At 56.3% G+C, this 17,367-nt stretch overlaps 1 protein-coding gene across 1 annotated transcript; it reads left to right on the top strand.

The window, feature by feature from the left end:
- Nucleotides 1–621: 621 nt before the first annotated feature.
- Nucleotides 622–9,178, top strand: LOC119097819 (facilitated trehalose transporter Tret1). The gene is made up of 4 exons (XM_037220778.1): nt 622–812; nt 7,273–7,381; nt 7,823–8,401; nt 8,591–9,178. Exons 2-4 carry the CDS (start codon nt 7,322–7,324, stop codon nt 9,176–9,178), a joined length of 1,227 nt encoding a protein of 408 aa, XP_037076673.1. The 5' UTR covers nt 622–812; nt 7,273–7,321.
- Nucleotides 9,179–17,367: the final 8,189 nt, after the last annotated feature.

Raw genomic sequence — 17,367 nt, forward strand, 5'->3', positions numbered from 1 at the left:
CTCCGGTGTTCTGCTCTAGAGAACGGTCACGTCCATCCTCCTTTCATGAGAGCTGTGTTACAACGTTTCTTTTTCTTTTTGCAGACGGGGTGCCGTCCATATTCCGCTCTTCATGGCAGTGGTACATCATTCCTCTCGGCTCGATTACTGCCCATTTTATATATCCCGTGGACCCTTACCCTTTTGCAAAGCTGATGTATTCTGCTCTGACTGTCGGGTCGGGGCATAGCCCCTCTCATCCCCTATCTGCCGGGATGCAGCTCGTCTCCCCTCTCCAGCACGAAACGCGGCCCCTCTCTCCCCCTTGCACGGTCCCCTCTCTCCCCTTTCCACCACCCCCTCTCTCCTCTGCACGGTCCCCTCTCTCCCCTTCAGGACCGGAGCACGGCCCCTCTCTCCCCCTTGCATGGTCCCCTCTCCCCCCTTTGCACGGGCCCCTCTCTCCCCTTCAGGACCAGAGCACGGCCCCGTCTCTCCGCTCCAGGGGCGGAGCACAGTCCCGTCCCCTCCTCCACAGCGGGAGTACGGTCCCGCCCCTTGCCCGCAGGTGGCGCCGGTGGCGGCCGCGCCGCGCCCCCGTCGGCGGCCGGGTCAGTCCGTGCGTGACGCCGGTTGCGGAGGGTCCCCCAGCTGCCTGACCACGCGCACTGACTGCTCTCACCGATCCGATCCGATCCGATCCGATCCGATCCGATCCGATCTCACGTGAGACGCTGGCCACCCCGGAGCAGCCCGGCTCACAGCGAGAGGCCGGGAGCTGCGTCTGAGCTGGATGTGGCGCCGCTGGACTGAGTCGCCCTGCGTAGCACAAGGTAAGGACTGAAGAAATGTGATTAATTAGTAGTGGGTTCACGATGTTTGAGAAGCGGACTTCCACGCAGTGGATGACATCGCAAGCGAGACATCGGCAGGGCTCTCGGATGACATAATAGCCAGAGGCGGCTACGCCCACACACACTGAATAAAACTTCCTCTGTAAAAAACTTGATATACGGGAGGCAGCTCGTCCCTTCCCCACCAAATGTTCGCGCGACGTTATATGGAGATGATGTGGATGGATGCCATCGGCATTTTTCACCACAAATGGCTGTGAACCCCCGCCATGTGAGGGGTCTTTCTTACCTCATGTCTACGAGGTGCCATCTGAGCCCGCATGATTGGTAGCGTCGGCTAACCATTACGGGCGATAACTTCAATACTTGAGTTTCACGTTTTCCGGAATGTACCCGCCTGCCAATGCGCATCTGCCGCGTAGTGCAAGGACATGCCCATGTATGGCGGTCAGTCACTGGTGGTCTCACGGTTTGTTATGATTCCAATTAATTGACTGCTATTTGATATGTAAACTCTTATGTTCAGTTCACACACAGCAAAGGTGGTTATCTTTTGTATGCATGCGTGTGTGCATTTGCACATGCTTTGTCGGATATAAAGTATGTGAAATCCGGAAGCATACGATTACCTGTTTAAAGTGGCTATCAGCCAAGGGGTTATGTTCTCAAACGCGAAAACATGCAGGGCACAGGATCGCAGCTTTTTCATACATTTTGTATGCGTCCTTTCGACAGGGTGATATTATTGCTGTGTGATCTATCACAATAGCATAGCGTAGTCGATTTCTTAATGCACACTTCTTCTGCGTACATGTAAGTCGCGGTATCCACTGCACGTGCGTTTCAACTTTCCAAATGCACCGTAGCTTTCGAGTACACCCCAGAGCACCATGCCGTCCTCTGCGCGCCCCATTCACGCACCCCACTCACGCGCCCCACTCACGCGTCGTACTCATGCACTCCACTCATACACCCCACTCACGCGTCTCATTCATGCGCCCCCACTCACGCGCCCCACTCACACGCCTCACTCACACGCCGCACTCACGCGTCCCACTCATGCACCCCACTCATACACCCCACTCACGCGTCTCATTCATGCACCCCACTCACGCGCCTCACTCACGCACCCCACTCACGCACCCCACTCATACACCCCACTCACGTGCCCCACTCACGCACCCCACTCACGCGCCTCACTCACGCATCCCACTCACGCACCCCACTCATACACCCCACTCACGCGCCTCACTCATACGCCGCACTCATGCACCCCACTCACGCACCCCACTCATACATCCCACTCACGCGTCTCATTCATGCACCCCACTCACGCACCCTACTCACACGCCTCACTCACACGCCGCACTCACGCGTCCCGCTCATGCACCCAACTCATACACCCCACTCACGCGTCTCATTCATGCACCCCACTCACGCGTTCCACTCATGCACCTCACTCACGCACCCGACTCACGTACCCCTCTAGCACACCCCACTGACACGCCTCACTACATCAGCATCGGACAAGAAGACGACCTCGAGGTCACGGACAATGGCCGGGGCCGCCGGCGCGCCCGGCCCCTTTCTGCGGTCACTCGCGGTGTCACGGGGCCGCGCTCCCCGCCGTGGCCGGCGCACGCAGCCGTCCAATTAGTGTCGCTCCGCCGACCCCGCTGCGTGGCTCAATTCCCGCCGATGCATTCATGACGCGCCAAATTCGCCTGCGACTGACGGCACGGAAACGCCGGACGATCAGATAGCTATGCATTCGTTGCGGGAATCGAAGGTAAGCCAGAATGGCAGAGTGCGGTTTGACGAACTGCCTCTTTGGCTGAGGTTTGGTAAAGGACTTCTTGCATGCGGTTTAGGCGCAAGAATCTGGGGTAAGTTCACCGTGCTAGGGAGTGCACACGGTGATATACACATAGATATACCACTGTCTTAGATCCTAGTCTTAGATAACAGGCCCAAATGTGACGCGATAAGTCCCTCGGAAGTCTGTGACAGCCTTCATTCGCCCAGCTCCGTTATCTTTCATTATGTATCCACATACAGCATGAGTCATGATGCCTTATCAGCACACGTCACTGTGTACCGGGCATGGGGTGCTCGCGACTGGCGAACACGGCTCCGTATCATTGCCGTGGTCATTCACGATGAAGCAGCACTGCGCCGAGTCTGCGACTGCTGGAGGCGACTTCGGTTTGTTGAGGTTGTGCGAAACGACTACGTGTAAGCACAAACCGACTCCCAGATTAGCCCGAAATAAACAGGCGCGCTGGTGTCTGTCCGTCCCCTCGGGCGACCCGGAACAGCGCGTGCTTCTGTCCGGGTCACGTGCCCCCATTAGCGGTCCGCCGACCAAGCAGAGGGCGAAAATTCCACCTGAAAGCCAGCATCAACACGTGCCTTCTGCCGGCCATTTCAAAGCGGCGCGTGTCTGTTGCCATGGTCGGGCTGCGGGCCGCGGGCCGCGAAGTCCCCTCCGTGCCTCGGCTGCAGCTCCGGCCGGGAGCTCAGGAGTTCCGGAGCTCCAGCTTCAGGAGCTCCGGCTCTGAGACCCGGACGGACCGCTTGGACGCCGAGGTCGTATGGCCGTCTACCGGGGCGCCGCGGCCGGGCTCTGTGACCTAGGGAAGTCGTGAGACGCCGAGGTCGTATGGCCGTCTACTGGGGCGCCGCGAGTGGGCTCTGTGACCTAGGGAAGTCGTGAGACGCCGAGGTCGTATGGTCGTCTACTGGGGCGCCGCGAGCGGGCTCTGTGACCTAGGGAAGTCGTGAGATGCCGAGGTCGGATGACCGCCCCTCATTGTCCCTTAAAAGGTCCTGCAGCTCTTTGACAATGATCCTACTCGAGCAGAGCATTGTGCACAGTATGATGCGCGCAACGCCAAAGGTCAAGGCGCCGTTAAATCACAGCACGCGTTGGTTTTCAGCCATTGTTGTTGCCATGCACTAAGTCAATGTCATGTCGTGGGTGATTATACGAATCGTTTTGCCACGGCGCGCCAGCTAGCAGGGCATGAGGTCAGATTATGAAGTCAGCACTGTGCAAGGGATGGAGCTTTGCTGTCACTGAGAAATAAACGGAAGAAATCCAGCCCCAATTCAGCGTGATTTTAAACCATTAGACCCTGTGCAATAGCCAGGATTTCGATCGCGACGGAGTCAAATCGGACAAAGTGGACCATTTCAGCCACGTGGGCCCCACTTTAGGGCTAGCATGGCCTAGTTTTGGATTCGGGAACCCCATTTGGCTCTGGATCCCATTTTGATGCTTCGAGTGTCTGATTTTGATGTCTTGGAAGCCCCTTCGAGGTTTTAAATTGCTAAAAAGGATTAGGGGCTTTGACCACGGGGGTGACCCCGTCACCTCCAGGGGGGGGGGGGGGGGGGATGACCCCACAGTCCCTCCGCTCTAACGACGCCATTAGTTAGAACAATCACTGTAAAATTGATGTTATGAAACGTTTTGCAGGCGCACTGAAATGAGTGCCAGCTGGGTATGCGTGGAACAAAGTGATTTGGACAGATGCGAATGGCACAACGCGCCGTCTTCGCTGTTCTAATAGTCCGGTAATTCGCGCAGTCCGCTTCTGGAGAGGGGTCACCCTTCACCAGCTCTGCACGCGCCACGCGGCCGCTGGAGCGAGGCGGTAGCACTCTTCACAAAATATTACCGACACAAGCCAGACGTAGTGTTAGCACCCGCACACCATTAACGCCACATGCTGGCGGGTCACGACGCTGACGCTTCAAGCTTAGCAGAGGCTGTTCCTGTCACTTCTCTTTACACTACGAGCATCCCCTATCTGCGATACATGTATCACAGCACCACATTTATATGCTGCGCTATCGCGCACCATCGCATCCATTCATGAACGCCGCGACCGCTGTCCCGCTTTGGAACACGTCCCCGCGCAAACGGCGCAAATGGACGAAGCACGCAATCCGCGGCTTGCGAAGCGCCGCCTCCGGTCACGCCGATGTCCGCACGCGTCCCGCTGAATAGGAGAGTGATTGCCCTTCAAGCGGCGACGGTGCGCGTCATCGAACGATGACCCTGATGTTCTCATGATGATGGAGCATTGCGGCGGCGCCGCTTTAACCAAACGTTTTGCTCGGTCACGATTGAGAGATTGCTCGTTTCTGGCGTCGCCGACGTCTCCAGGATAGATGACCCGCGCACGTCTGCTCGCTGGATGCGACCTCACTCCGCATGCCGCCTGGCCCCTCCCTCAATCGGTCCCAGGACCGGCGGAGAGACGGGGAGCTCTTGCAGCGCCCCTGGGGAGATCGATCGTGCGGCCGGGCCCACGGGTGCCTATCTGTGACAGCTGTCATGGGGGCCGCTGACAGCGATGGCTCTCTCCTATGACAGACAGCTGTCCTTGGAGGATGTGACGGCCGTCTGTCGATGGCCTGGGACTGGGTTGCGTGGGCGGGGATCTCAGTGACGCTGCTGTTGTACTGGTGCAACTGAAAGAGAATGTTTCACATTTGAAGATATGGGAGCAGGCATCAGATATAACGAAATAAGCTCGCTTATACCTATTGCTATAGTTTTTAAGTGAGACAGACTGTTCTAGACAGCACAATTGTCTGTTAGGTAAATACGCTCCTCGGCGTGTCATGGTTTAATTACGTCATCGCATCTTGCACAACGATGATTGGGAACCAATGGACAGCCGTTGCATCTGGAAATCGTGCTCACATGCGCCAGATGTGACCGCCTTCACAATTATTTTTTCTTGGCCTATATTGCGCCATCGTTTGTGGAATGGCAGAATTGCGTGACGTTATTATGAAGCCATTAATGCCAACTGACTTTGAATTACTCTTCCCAAAATACTCCCCATTTTCGCGGGCGTGTAGCTCAGAAGCTTGGGGTGTTTAGGTCTTAAGAAGAGCAGGGATGTGAACAGCATTGAAAGGTCTTCAGGATGGCTATTTGACTTCAAAACCCCATGTAAATGTGGAACACTCCATTTAACACGCGCCCGGGTGGCTGGTTGGATACCCTTCGCTCAGGTATAGGGGGGGGGGGGGGGTTATTTGACCTCCTGAAATCTCAGGAACTGAGGGAGCTAGGGACACAAAATTCACAGGTTGTATTGACCTGCATGTGGACTCGCCAAGGAAAACTTTCAGGTTCCCAGGTCATGACCTTCGAGTCAAGTAAGGTCAAACAAGGTAAATTTCCAGGTTGATCTCCAAAGGGACCTAGAACCTAGATAACTGCTCTCAGCAAAAAGCCACATACTCATCTAAGGTCGGTGGCCTTTTTTGATTTCTTGAAGGTCATGGTGACTAAAATCATACAAGACCGCTTTGAGTTTTGCTTTTGGATAAGCGACAAACATTACGCTAGGCAGAATGCTCCTAAAAGCAAAATGTTGACCAGGGTCATTCTGGGTCAGTGATCTATTCTGACATTGAAGAAGCCTATGGAAGATGCATAATGCGGTTCCTGTTATCATTAAATTCGAAATGAGCGCCAGGAACTTACCCATGCAGCGAGCGCTAAAGCAATACAACAGGTTGGTTTTAACCTTGATAGGACCTTATACCTGACATTTGGTCAATGAAATTTGTTCATTTAATTGTTCTGTTACCTAAGAAGGTATCTCAGAGATGTATGCCTTCGTCTACCACCCCGTTGTTAGATCAGTTTGAACGATTTCCTAGAAACTACCTTCGCTAAAAGCCTATTCTGACTTGACCTGCCATAGGTCAGCGACCTTACAAGGTACATCTAAATTTGTAACCCCAGACGGTCCGCTATTCAAATGTCTACAGCTCTGCAAAATTTAGCGCGGCTACGCCGCGACGTTCGGAAAACATTGTGGAAAAACCTTCAGGGGAGGTCAATTTGACGCGCACCTGAGCGGTGTTAACGGACGTAACCGGCGTAACAGCGCGCAACCGGCGGTTGACGGCTGTTGTTGGAGTCGCGACAAGGTTTGCGATGAGGTGCATTTTGCCCATCAGTGGACTTTTCTTTATGATGTGCCCATCCAATGGCTCTGTTTTTGGTGACGACTCAAAGATCTGCAGCTTCAAATGCGCTCAACTGATACCGTTGTAAGGGATAATGACACTTCGGTTTGATTATCAAATGTCTACGAAAAGACATCATAAATACCAACTATTAACCTTAAATAAATACGAACTATTCCAAGGAAAACCATCCTTCTCAGAGCAGATGCAATTTTTGTGAGTAAGGTGCTTGACCATTCGTTGTCTCGTCAAGACCTATGACCTTGGTATACAGGGTCTTCCCTATGACCTTTTCTTCCCAGTCCAGACCACAGCATAGACCTGACAATCCATCATCACTCCCCAATGAATGACCATGGAAGCGAGAAACCATCTTAAGCATCATGCTTGATCGCCCAGGGTTTGCCAGGTGCAATAAAGCGCTCTCATTTTACAGGACATTTCCATGAGGATGTCCAGATGAGACCACGGTTGTAGCGAAAAGGATGACCAGCTCCACCCTGGAGCTCATCTACAGCCCGAAGTCTTCCAGCTACATCACTCAGGTAACGGTCAGACGCTTCTTTAGCACGACACTGCCCTCGACGTGATTACATTCTCTTACCATCTTACGTTCATAACCGATCCTAGGCTCACTCCCGATGTCGTCCGCCTACACCGTGACGTCAGCTGCACACTGTACCTTATTTGTATCGTCCTCTGATTTTCGCTACATTCTCTGCTAGCACGCACAAATATTTCCTACGCACCCAACACACATTTGCGATGATCCTTCCCGTGCATTTTGTTCTGGCCTGGCCAGCTCGACGGCCCCGTTGTATGGCCCTGACACCTGTCTCGTGTGGCAGGTTCTGGCCACACTGGCCAGCTCGACGGCCCCGTTGTATGGCCCTGACACCTGTCTCCTTGTGTGGCAGGTTCTGGCCACACTGGCCAGCTCGACGGCCCCGCTGTATGGCCCTGACACCTGTCTCCTTGTGTGGCAGGTTCTGGCCACGCTGGCCGTCTCGATGGGCCCGCTGGCGGTCGGGTTGGGCAAGGGCTACAGCTCGCCGGCGCTGGCCTCGCTGGCCGGGCCGGCGTCGCTGGGCGGCCTGGCCATCTCGCCGGAGGAGGGCTCCTGGGTGGCCAGCCTGTCGCTGCTGGGCGCGCTGGTGGGCGGCCTTCCGGCGGGGCTGGCGCTGCGGCTGGGCCGGCGGCGCGTGCTGGCCGCCGTCGCGCTGCCGTTCGCCGGCGCCTGGTGGCTGGCCGCCGGCGCCGGCTCGGTGCGCGCGCTGTACGCGGCCGCCTTCGTCAGCGGCCTGTGCTCGGCCGTGGTCGCGCTCGTCACGCCCGTCTACGTCAGCGAGATTGCGCAGCCGCGTGTGCGCGGCGGCCTCTGCGCCGTTACCAAGGTGGCCTCCAACGCGGGCATGCTGCTGAGCTTCAGCCTCGGTGGCTTCCTCGACTGGCGGCAACTGGCGCTGGTCGCCTCGGCCGGACCGCTGCTGCTGGTGCTGGCCTGCTGTGCCGTGCCCGAGACGCCCAGCTTCCTGCTGTTCCGAGGCCGCGAGCGCGAGGCCCAGGTGGCGCTGCAGTGGCTGCGCGGCGCGCGCGCCGACGTCGCCGCAGAGCACGCCGTGCTTCGCGCCAATATCCTCCAGATCCGCGCCGGCAGCGGCGGCGGCGGTGCAAGCGGCGTCGGTGGCGTGCCCGGGCGGCCGCGTGCGCTGCTGCGGCCCCTCCTCGTCACGTGCGGCCTCATGCTGCTACAGAAGTTCTCCGGCGTCAACGCCTTCAGCTTCTACGCGGTGCCGATCCTGTCCAAGACGTTCGCGCGCACGAGCGCGCACGGCGCGGCGGTGGTGGTGTGCCTGCTCCAGATCCTGGCCGGTCTCACCTCGGGCGTCCTGATCGACACGGTCGGCCGGCTGCCGCTGCTGGCCGTCAGCAGCGCGCTCATGTCGCTAGCGCTGGCCGGCTTCGGCACGTTCGTGTACGTGGTGGATGCGAGCCAACTGCTGACGGACGGCCAGCAGGCGCCGCTCGACTGGATCCCCATGTCGTGCGTGCTCGTATTTCAGGTGGCCTTCTCGCTGGGCGTCGGGCCCATCTCATGGCTGCTGATTGGCGAGCTCTTCCCGCTGAGGCACCGCGGCCTCGGCGCGTTCGCCACCTCGGTCAGCTACGGCTGCGCGTTCGTCAGCGTCAAGACGTTCGTGGACCTGGAGCGAGCGCTGGGTCTGCACGGCGTGTTCTGGCTGTACGCGGCCGTCTCGGCGCTCTGCCTCGTCTTCGTGCTGGCGTGGGTGCCGGAGACACGCGGCAAGGAGCTCCCGGAGATGGAGAGGACCGGCTGCTGAAGAGAATAGGCCCAGACAGCCGCGGTTACATATCAGCTGAACTGCCGGGCGCGGCAGTCGATGGTATGGAGGATTACCGATGGAGGAAGAAGGAGAGAGAGAGAGCGTTACCTGTCAAAACGCTGAGAAGTTAGGTGGGCAAGGTGGTCAATATCCCAAGCGCTGCAGGAGGGCTGAGAGGAATGACCCCGAGCTGCAACCGGTGGAGGCCTCGTCTGGATAGTGGAAGCATAGGCATGCAAATATTGAGAGAATTGGTGGACTGGAGAAGGTGGCGAGCGGTTCCAGAAGACGGTCGACTCACTGAGGTGGTAACGTTCGAAGCCCCAGAATCAGTCAAGCTGCCGCTGGAACTGGTCAGCCAGGAGAGGCCTGTCGGCTGAGTTATCAAAATCCGGCACGCTTCTGAAGGGATCAACGGAGAAAGGGCAGCGCTGTATCACTCCAGCTCCTGTCAGGGAGGTCAGACGAGAAGAGCTGCTCGAGGGGCAGGAATGAGGAGACGGATCGGTCAGTAGGCTGGCTACAGTGTCGGAGAACACGCTGCGTGAGCGACAGCTCGGTCGTTGAGCAGACTAACGGACCAGCGGAGACGAACGCTGTTGTGACATAAAATGGAGTGGGTTAGCGCGCGAAGATGAAAGTGGCTGAAGGTACCCAGAGGCGATGAAAGCAGAGAGACACGTCGCATATATGTTGAATGTGAATGCTGATGGAGCTTTTCAGTCTTCCACGCCCTACCATCTACCTCCGTATTGTTTGTAGCGCCGCATGCCAGTACAATCCACATCCCTGGGCCGAGCGGTGGCCCGAGTTAAGACACGCTTGTTTTTCTACGTCGAGCGCCGGGCGTCCATCCGCCGCGTTTGTTGTTACTAATCGGAGATGTATGTTTGTTATGTGTCATTCAGCAGCAGCATAGGCGCTCCTCACGTACTATTGTATTGTTACCAGCCGATCTCAACCAGCTGCTCTGTGCATCCTTCAAAGTGTCTTGTAGTACAACTTCGCCAGCAGTGAGGCTTTAACCAACGCGTCGTAATTTACAATAGAACAGCTCTACGCGCACATCGCAGAAGTTTGGAGCGTGGCGGTGCAATGTTTCAACAAAAGCGGATGCGCTAGCGTGACGATGACGTTAGCGTTATGTCTCACGAGCATATCAGCGTGTGGGTGTGGCCGAGGCCAGGCAGCCATTGTTTTCTGAGCAAATGCCCTGACCTTGGATCCGCCATCAAAAGAAGTTAGCAACATTTCGGCACGTGCGACCACGAACACTACACCGACAGCACTCCCGAAAGAAAACCGCTCTCAGTGTAACGTAGTGAGCCTTGTTAAAGACTTAACTAGCTGGTCTTGTCGATGAGATTTGTCAGTTTTACCTGCACCGCATTCTCAAGCAGAGCGTAATTAAATCATCTGGTGTAAGCCTGTATTTATAAATATGGGTTCCATTTCTCTTTTAAAATACTGCTAAAAGCGCTGGACTCCGCTCATAACTGCTATTATTCGTCGACCGTGACGGAAAAATAGTCGTTTATTCACTCCGGCGCTTCCGTTTTCCCATTTTCCTCTCCTGTCCGAGGCTTTGTGTTGTTCCATTTTTTGCTCACTGCCTCTCCTCGGCACAGTCAGCAGAAGAACACCATTCCGAGCCCGTGTTTTCGTCCTCCATTTACTCAGCAAACTTCCTCCCTTTGGTTAGGGCCGGGTCCTTTCTTCTGCCGGCACGGCCGGCGAGCTGTTTTTGTCCGCCTGTCAACCACGAAAGGCGGTGTCATCCGGGTCCCCTGGGGCCTGTCGTCGCAGCCAAAACGCTGAGCAGACTGCGGCCGCTCAGAAACGCCTCTGAGGTATTTCAAACACCAGCTATCTGCGGAGACTGCCCGCTGGCTGGATGCGGCACATTCAAAGGGAACAGCTTCCAGTGATATGATTCAGCGCCGGTGCGGGCCTCGGAGGCCAGTGTGTACTTGGGGCTGATAGCGGGGCGGGGAACTCAGGACGCCGCACCGGGGACAACGTCGATGTGACGGCGGACGGCTTATGGCGGGTGGTCAGGACCGCGCGAGCGCGAGCACTCGGTAAGGGATCCACAAAATTCGACGGCTGCATGTTAACGCAGCGACCTAAGGCATTTTCACACGTCTAAGTGTAAGTATATTGTGGAAAATGTGTGTGCGTTGTGCAGTCGCGTCCGGCAACGCAGCTCCGGGATGACTCGATTTGTATTAACCCAAAAGTCGCATCACATCATGGAATCTTCATGGGCCTTCATCTTTGCAGTGTTTCACAAATGAGTAGCTTGTCCGGAAACATTTCTGCGACCTTTATTCGATCGGTTTGTCATGCGTCACGTGTCGCCATTTCATTGAGCCACTCATGTTTAACGACGGAGTAAGCTGTAATGAGGCAGTCCTTAACCACGTAACCTGCCCAAAAGTGTCTCAAGGGGATAACGCCATGGATCCAAACAGCAAGCGAGCGGTCATCTGGTCAAACTACAGGGGAAGATGTCAATCTTCGTTAAATCGTTGACGTATTTTGTCGTGGTGAATTCGTTTCTTAGATCCACCGGCAGTAGCCCGCAATCGGTACCATCGGTCGAACCGCGGGCCCTCAGATCCTCGGACTGCAGCCACACAGACCCTCAGATCCCAGGCCGCAGACCCGGGGACCCTCAGATCCCCAGGCCGCATACCCGGGGACACTCAGATCCCCAGGCCGCATACCCGGGGACCCTCAGATCTCCAGGCCGCAGACCCGGGGACCCTCAGATCCCCAGGCCGCATACCCGGGGACACTCAGATCCCCGGCCGCAGCCACGCACACCCTCAGATCTCCAGGCTGCAGACCCAGGAACCCTCAGATCCCCGGGCCGCAGCCACGCAGACCCTCAGATTCTCGGGCCGCAGCCAGGCACACGCTCAGATCTCAAGGCCGCAGACCCGCGGACCCTCAGATCCCCGGGCCGCAGACCCGAAACCCTCAGATTCCAGGCCGCAGACCCGGGAACCCTCAGATTCCAGGCCGCAGACCCGGGAACCCTCAGATCCGCAGGCCGCAGACCTGCGGACCCTCAGATCCGCAGGCCGCAGACCTGCGGACCCTCAGATCCCCAGGCCGTAGACCCGCGGACCCTCAGATCCGCAGGCCGCAGACCCGGGAACCCTCAGATCTCCAGGCCGCAGACCTGGGAACCCCAGATCCCTAGGTCGCAGACCTGCCGACCCTCAGATCCCCAGGCCGTAGACCCGCGGACCCTCAGATCCGCAGGCCGCAGACCCGGGAACCCTCAGATCTCCAGGCCGCAGACCTGGGAACCCCAGATCCCTAGGTCGCAGACCCGCCGACCCTCAGATCCCCAGGTCGCAGACCTGCCGACTCTCAGATCCGCAGGCCGCAGACCCGCAGACCCTCAGATCCTCAGGCCGCAGACCCGCAGATTCTCAGATCCCCAGACCACAGGCCCGCAGGACCCGCAGACTCTCCCTCTATGCGAGCAGGTGATTTTTCCCTGCCACATCCACAACCGTACGGCGCCCTCAAACCTACAAAAACGGCAAGTGATCGTCCTGATATCCTGACGACTGCATAGCCTTTGACGCACGTGCGGCGTTTTTGTGTCTGCTCTTCTTTTGAAATTAATCAGATACAGGCGGCATTTGCATGCACTCCCACACTTACAAAGAACTGTCGTGAGTCCCGCTAAGTAGTCCACCGTCAGACAGCGTGCCAAAAACCCGCGCCTGCTGAACACGAGATGAAGAAGCAAATGTCACGGTCATTTGTTCCAGATAACTCGCTTCGAGAATGGGTAGGTTCGGAGTTCCGACAATAAGTCCCTTATGAATGTAGTGATGATGATGCAGATGCAATGAAATGATACAGGACGCCTACACGCATGCGGAGTAAAATTAAACGTTAGCTGCTGATGTTCGCTAAGGGGGGCGCATCGCGCAGGGATGACTGTGCAAGTAAGTGAATAATTAATACTGTAAAGCTAAGCGCTCGTAGCTGCCATTCCCAGTCTGCCAAACGCATGAGGCAGCAGTACTCACATAAAATAACAAAGCTTAAAGCATGATCTTCGGTAACAATACCACTCACTGATGAGACCGGGAACACAGATGTCCTCCTAACTGGAGGACCACCGCTCACCCAGGCCGGAGATCACGAACAATCTGTCCGGAACGCACTGTTTGCACTGCACGGTTGAAAGCACTCAAAACATCACGGATCGATCGGAAAGATAGATCCTTGCCGATGGATCACAATATGGCATGGGCATCGTAGATCCTTCTGATGTGGAAAGCGTGTTATGAATATCCACCCGCTGTGTGGATCATGGATTCACGGATCACAGCGGTCTGGGATTAAAATGTACTGATCGGAGGATCACAGATCACTTTGATCGGTAGATCGTGGACGACACTGGTGTGACGTCTCACGTCTTATTGGCCCCAAGGTCAGGGACCACACTTTTAGGTGGACCATACTGACCTTGGGAGGGAGCACGATTGGGGGATCAAGCTGGAACCTAAGGGAGGCATGAAACACACAAATCCAACTGACAGATAAAACTGAAAATAAATGGAAGGATTACGAAAAGGTATCACGCTGGCCAAAGTTCTCTAACCACGCGTGTCGAAAGGAAAAAATAAAGTTACTTGGAAAACAAACGATCATCGGTAGCGAAGACCAAGGCATGAAATCAAGGCATGAAGTCAAGGCATGAAACCATTTCACATGGTCGCCTTGAGCAAATTATTGGGCATCCTCGATTAAACTGTTCCGCAAGTCACCAATCACTCTAACCACAAGAGAACAACCTAGCACTGAAACTGCACATCGGCTTAGCGCTGAGATCACAGATCCCTCAGAAGACCACTGACCAGGCCGGCAGACCGCTGACCAGACCGACAGACCGCTGACCAGGCCGACAGACCGCTGACTAGGCCGGCAGACCCCTGACCAGGCCGGCAGACCCCTGACCAGGCCGGAAGACCGGTGACCAGACCGACAGACCGCTGAACAGGCCGACAGACCGCTGACCAGGCCGGCAGACCGCTGACCAGACCGACAGACCGCTGACCAGGCCGGCAGACCGCTGACCAGGCCGACAGACCGCTGAACAGGCCGGCAGACCGATGACCAGACCGACAGACTGCTGACCAGACCGACAGACCGCTGAACAGGCCGGCAGACCGCTGACCAGGCCGACAGACCGCTGACCAGACCGGCAGACCACTGACCATGTCGACAAACCGCTGACCTGGCCGACAGACCGCCGAACACTCGGACGGCCGGCGAAAGATCCGCGCGCGCGCCCGCGGCCGCAGTTGCGCCGCTTGGCTGATGATGGACCGATAAACAGCCGGCGACGGGCCGCTGACGGTCCTGCTGCTGTCACGTGACACCTGAATGAGCTTCGTGATGCATCGCTGATCGTCGGGAGACGGCGGTGGGCGCTGACACGCCACAGGTCACCGGAGGTCACGACAGGTCGGACGGCGCGGCGCGGGCGGCGCTGGGGTGGTCGGCGCCGGTCCGTGGCGTGACCTCGACGGCTCAGGTGATCCGACCACGGGAGACGGACCTTTGTGGGCAATTGGAACGTCCGCGTTGGTAGCGGATCAATGGAGAAGGAAAGAGGATCAGGAAAGAGACACGACCACAGGACGTTAGTAACGCTAGGCGATGAACAGAGGAGGGAATGTAATTAGGAGGGAGACACGGTCACAGGAGTTACCCTCATACGAATATTAATAGAATATGCGTATCAAATATATATATACATATATATATATATATATATATATATATAATTTATATTATATATAATATACATATATTGTTATATATTATATATCTTAATTATATATAATATCTATATAAATATCTAGAAAATAAATAGGAGAAGATAGTGGAAAATAAGGAACATCATGACATGGAAAAGGGAAGAAGCGTCAGCCGCAACTGAACAATTCTTTAGAATTCAACACGAAGACGGAAAGGAAAAAGAAAGACCCAACGCAATTGTAGAGTCCGGGGTGGGGGTGAGAACCGAGGACAGGTACCAGGACAAGGAAAACACTTGAACAACGGAGAACAAGATCAGCATTTATCAGTGATCCCCTCGTCCATGTTGTTCCACTCCGGTGAGTTGCATCCCACCAATCTAACGGCGCAGCTTTCCGAAGGCGCAGCGCTGACACAGCCCATCGCTATCCCGCGCCGCTGCTGGCGCTGGCTCCGGCCGGCCGGGCGCTCAGCTGATCCTCTCCGCCAGCCCCGTGAGGGCCGTACCTGGGCCGCGCGCGTGCGCCGCGCGCCGACGGACAGCCCGTCGGCGTAAGTCTGCGCGCCTAATGAAGCCGATTCGTCTTGTTTCGCCAGACCGTTTCGCTGATTCGTTGCCCGCGCACGCATCCGACATAAATCCCTCGGCGGCGCAAGCGGCTGACGCGCGGTCAGTGACACCACGTGGCGCCGGAGGACACGCGCGCCCCGTTCTCACGTGGCGGCCGGCAGGCGCAGACGTGACCACGGCAGGAGCGAGGTTAGGCGGGAATGTAAGGCGAAAGGAACGTGGCTTCCGGGTTCCGGCATCGCCAGAGGAGGCTCCGGGCAGTGGCTCCTTACTTGGGCGATGCTCGTCAAGATCTAAAAAGTGAGCCCATCGGTCTTGAACGCGTGCTCGTGTGGTGATTGTGATCTTTATCCCACTCTCGGCTAGCGTGTGGGCTGGAAAATCTGGCCTTCATAGGCGAAATGTTTGCCGCATACCTGAAACAGCTTCCCGTCTATGATGCAGCGGAATGCAGCGTCCATGATAATCTCCAATAACCATTCCGCCTTAACTATTTTCCAAATCGCCGTTTTCACATCCAGCACGCCATCGATATCCGAAATCGGCACTTCGGTGCGCCATCACCAACGCCGCTGACCCTGACCTGGCGGCTCCGTCACGACATTGACCCTGACAGGCGCGCCGCCGCGCCGCCGGCGGGTCACGGATCCGGTGGCACGGCGCCCGGCCCGCGCGTCCGCGCCCGCCCGTAAACCATCGCCGATGGGCTACACATCGCGATGGGGCGGGTTATGGGAACGCGTGGAGCCCATTACTGCAGCGCGACGACGCGACGCTGGCAGGCTCTATCCACACACCGAGAGATGGAGGAAGCGCTAAATCGTGCCGAAGGTCAGACGATGAGGCGGTCTGCCGCGTGGTGAGGGCGGGGGTGACGACGACGGCGCTCGGCCTGGACATGACACGCATGGAACAGCGGGCATCTGGGCTACTGAGCTGGAATAGCGAACCTCATTGCACTTCCACAGCTCGCTAGACATCATCATGGCCATTAATACCACCAATGCCGACATGCGACTGTACAGTGTAAGGAACTGCAAATCTACCCCATAAGCCTCTGCCTGGGTCAGGTTTTCATCACCATTTCGCACCGTACGCAAGCTCTCACGGCCAGCTTCAGTCGTTGCCTACCGGCTAAAGACGGCGCGAAGGCAATTAATCGATAAGTGTCGACCCCGTTGTTGCCCCAGACAAGAGGTGCAGATGCCTGAATGACGTTGATTGTCTGAGCTGTCGGCGATGCAAAATGGGCTGCCAACGAAGCCGAGGAACAACATGGTGGAGCAGAACGAACGGAGGGAGTTCTCAGACATGGTCGGGTTAATTATGGAGCGGTAGGTTCACAGACTTCTAGGGCATACTGGTGTTTCTGCAATAAATGGAATGGGTTGTTTCGCCCCTCCAATCGTGCGTTGCATCCAAAACAACTCCATACTTAATGGATACATCTGAATGCATCTAAATTTGATACACCACTGCAATAACCTTGTCTTTCAGCTGAAAAACACGTGACGTGGCACTCACGGTACTTGCGACTTGCGTAAGGGCGGCAAAACCAAGAATCGATGCATGTTCCGAATGCTCATGCACGACCATGGAACTAGCCTCGACAAAAACGTGCCGCACGGACAACACAAGGAAGGTAGTGACGCAAACACGCGAGACGTACGAATAGGAAGTGAAATATAGTTGTGCGTAATACGGCGCGTGCAGGATTTTTCAAGGGATGGGGGAGAGGCGGTCAGGCCTTTGGCAAGGGGTTCTCGGCTGCAGGATCCCTTATTCTCAGCAGGCTGGAATTGCGTTCTTGGGGGGG

The sequence above is a fragment of the Pollicipes pollicipes genome, unplaced genomic scaffold (genome assembly GCF_011947565.3).
Source record: "Pollicipes pollicipes isolate AB1234 unplaced genomic scaffold, Ppol_2.1 Scaffold_2543;HRSCAF=2982_pilon_pilon_pilon, whole genome shotgun sequence".
Lineage (NCBI taxonomy): Eukaryota > Metazoa > Arthropoda > Thecostraca > Pollicipedomorpha > Pollicipedidae > Pollicipes > Pollicipes pollicipes.

Excerpts from the sequence above, each read along its gene's own strand:
- LOC119097819 (XM_037220778.1), top strand. The coding sequence starts at position 7,322 with ATGACCAGCTCCACCCTGGAGCTCATCTACAGCCCGAAGTCTTCCAGC. Across the intron at positions 7,382-7,822 it reads CTTCCAGCTACATCACTCAG|GTTCTGGCCACGCTGGCCGT; the intron begins GTAACGGTCAGA and ends CTTGTGTGGCAG. Across the intron at positions 8,402-8,590 it reads GCCGCGAGCGCGAGGCCCAG|AAGTTCTCCGGCGTCAACGC; the intron begins GTGGCGCTGCAG and ends ATGCTGCTACAG.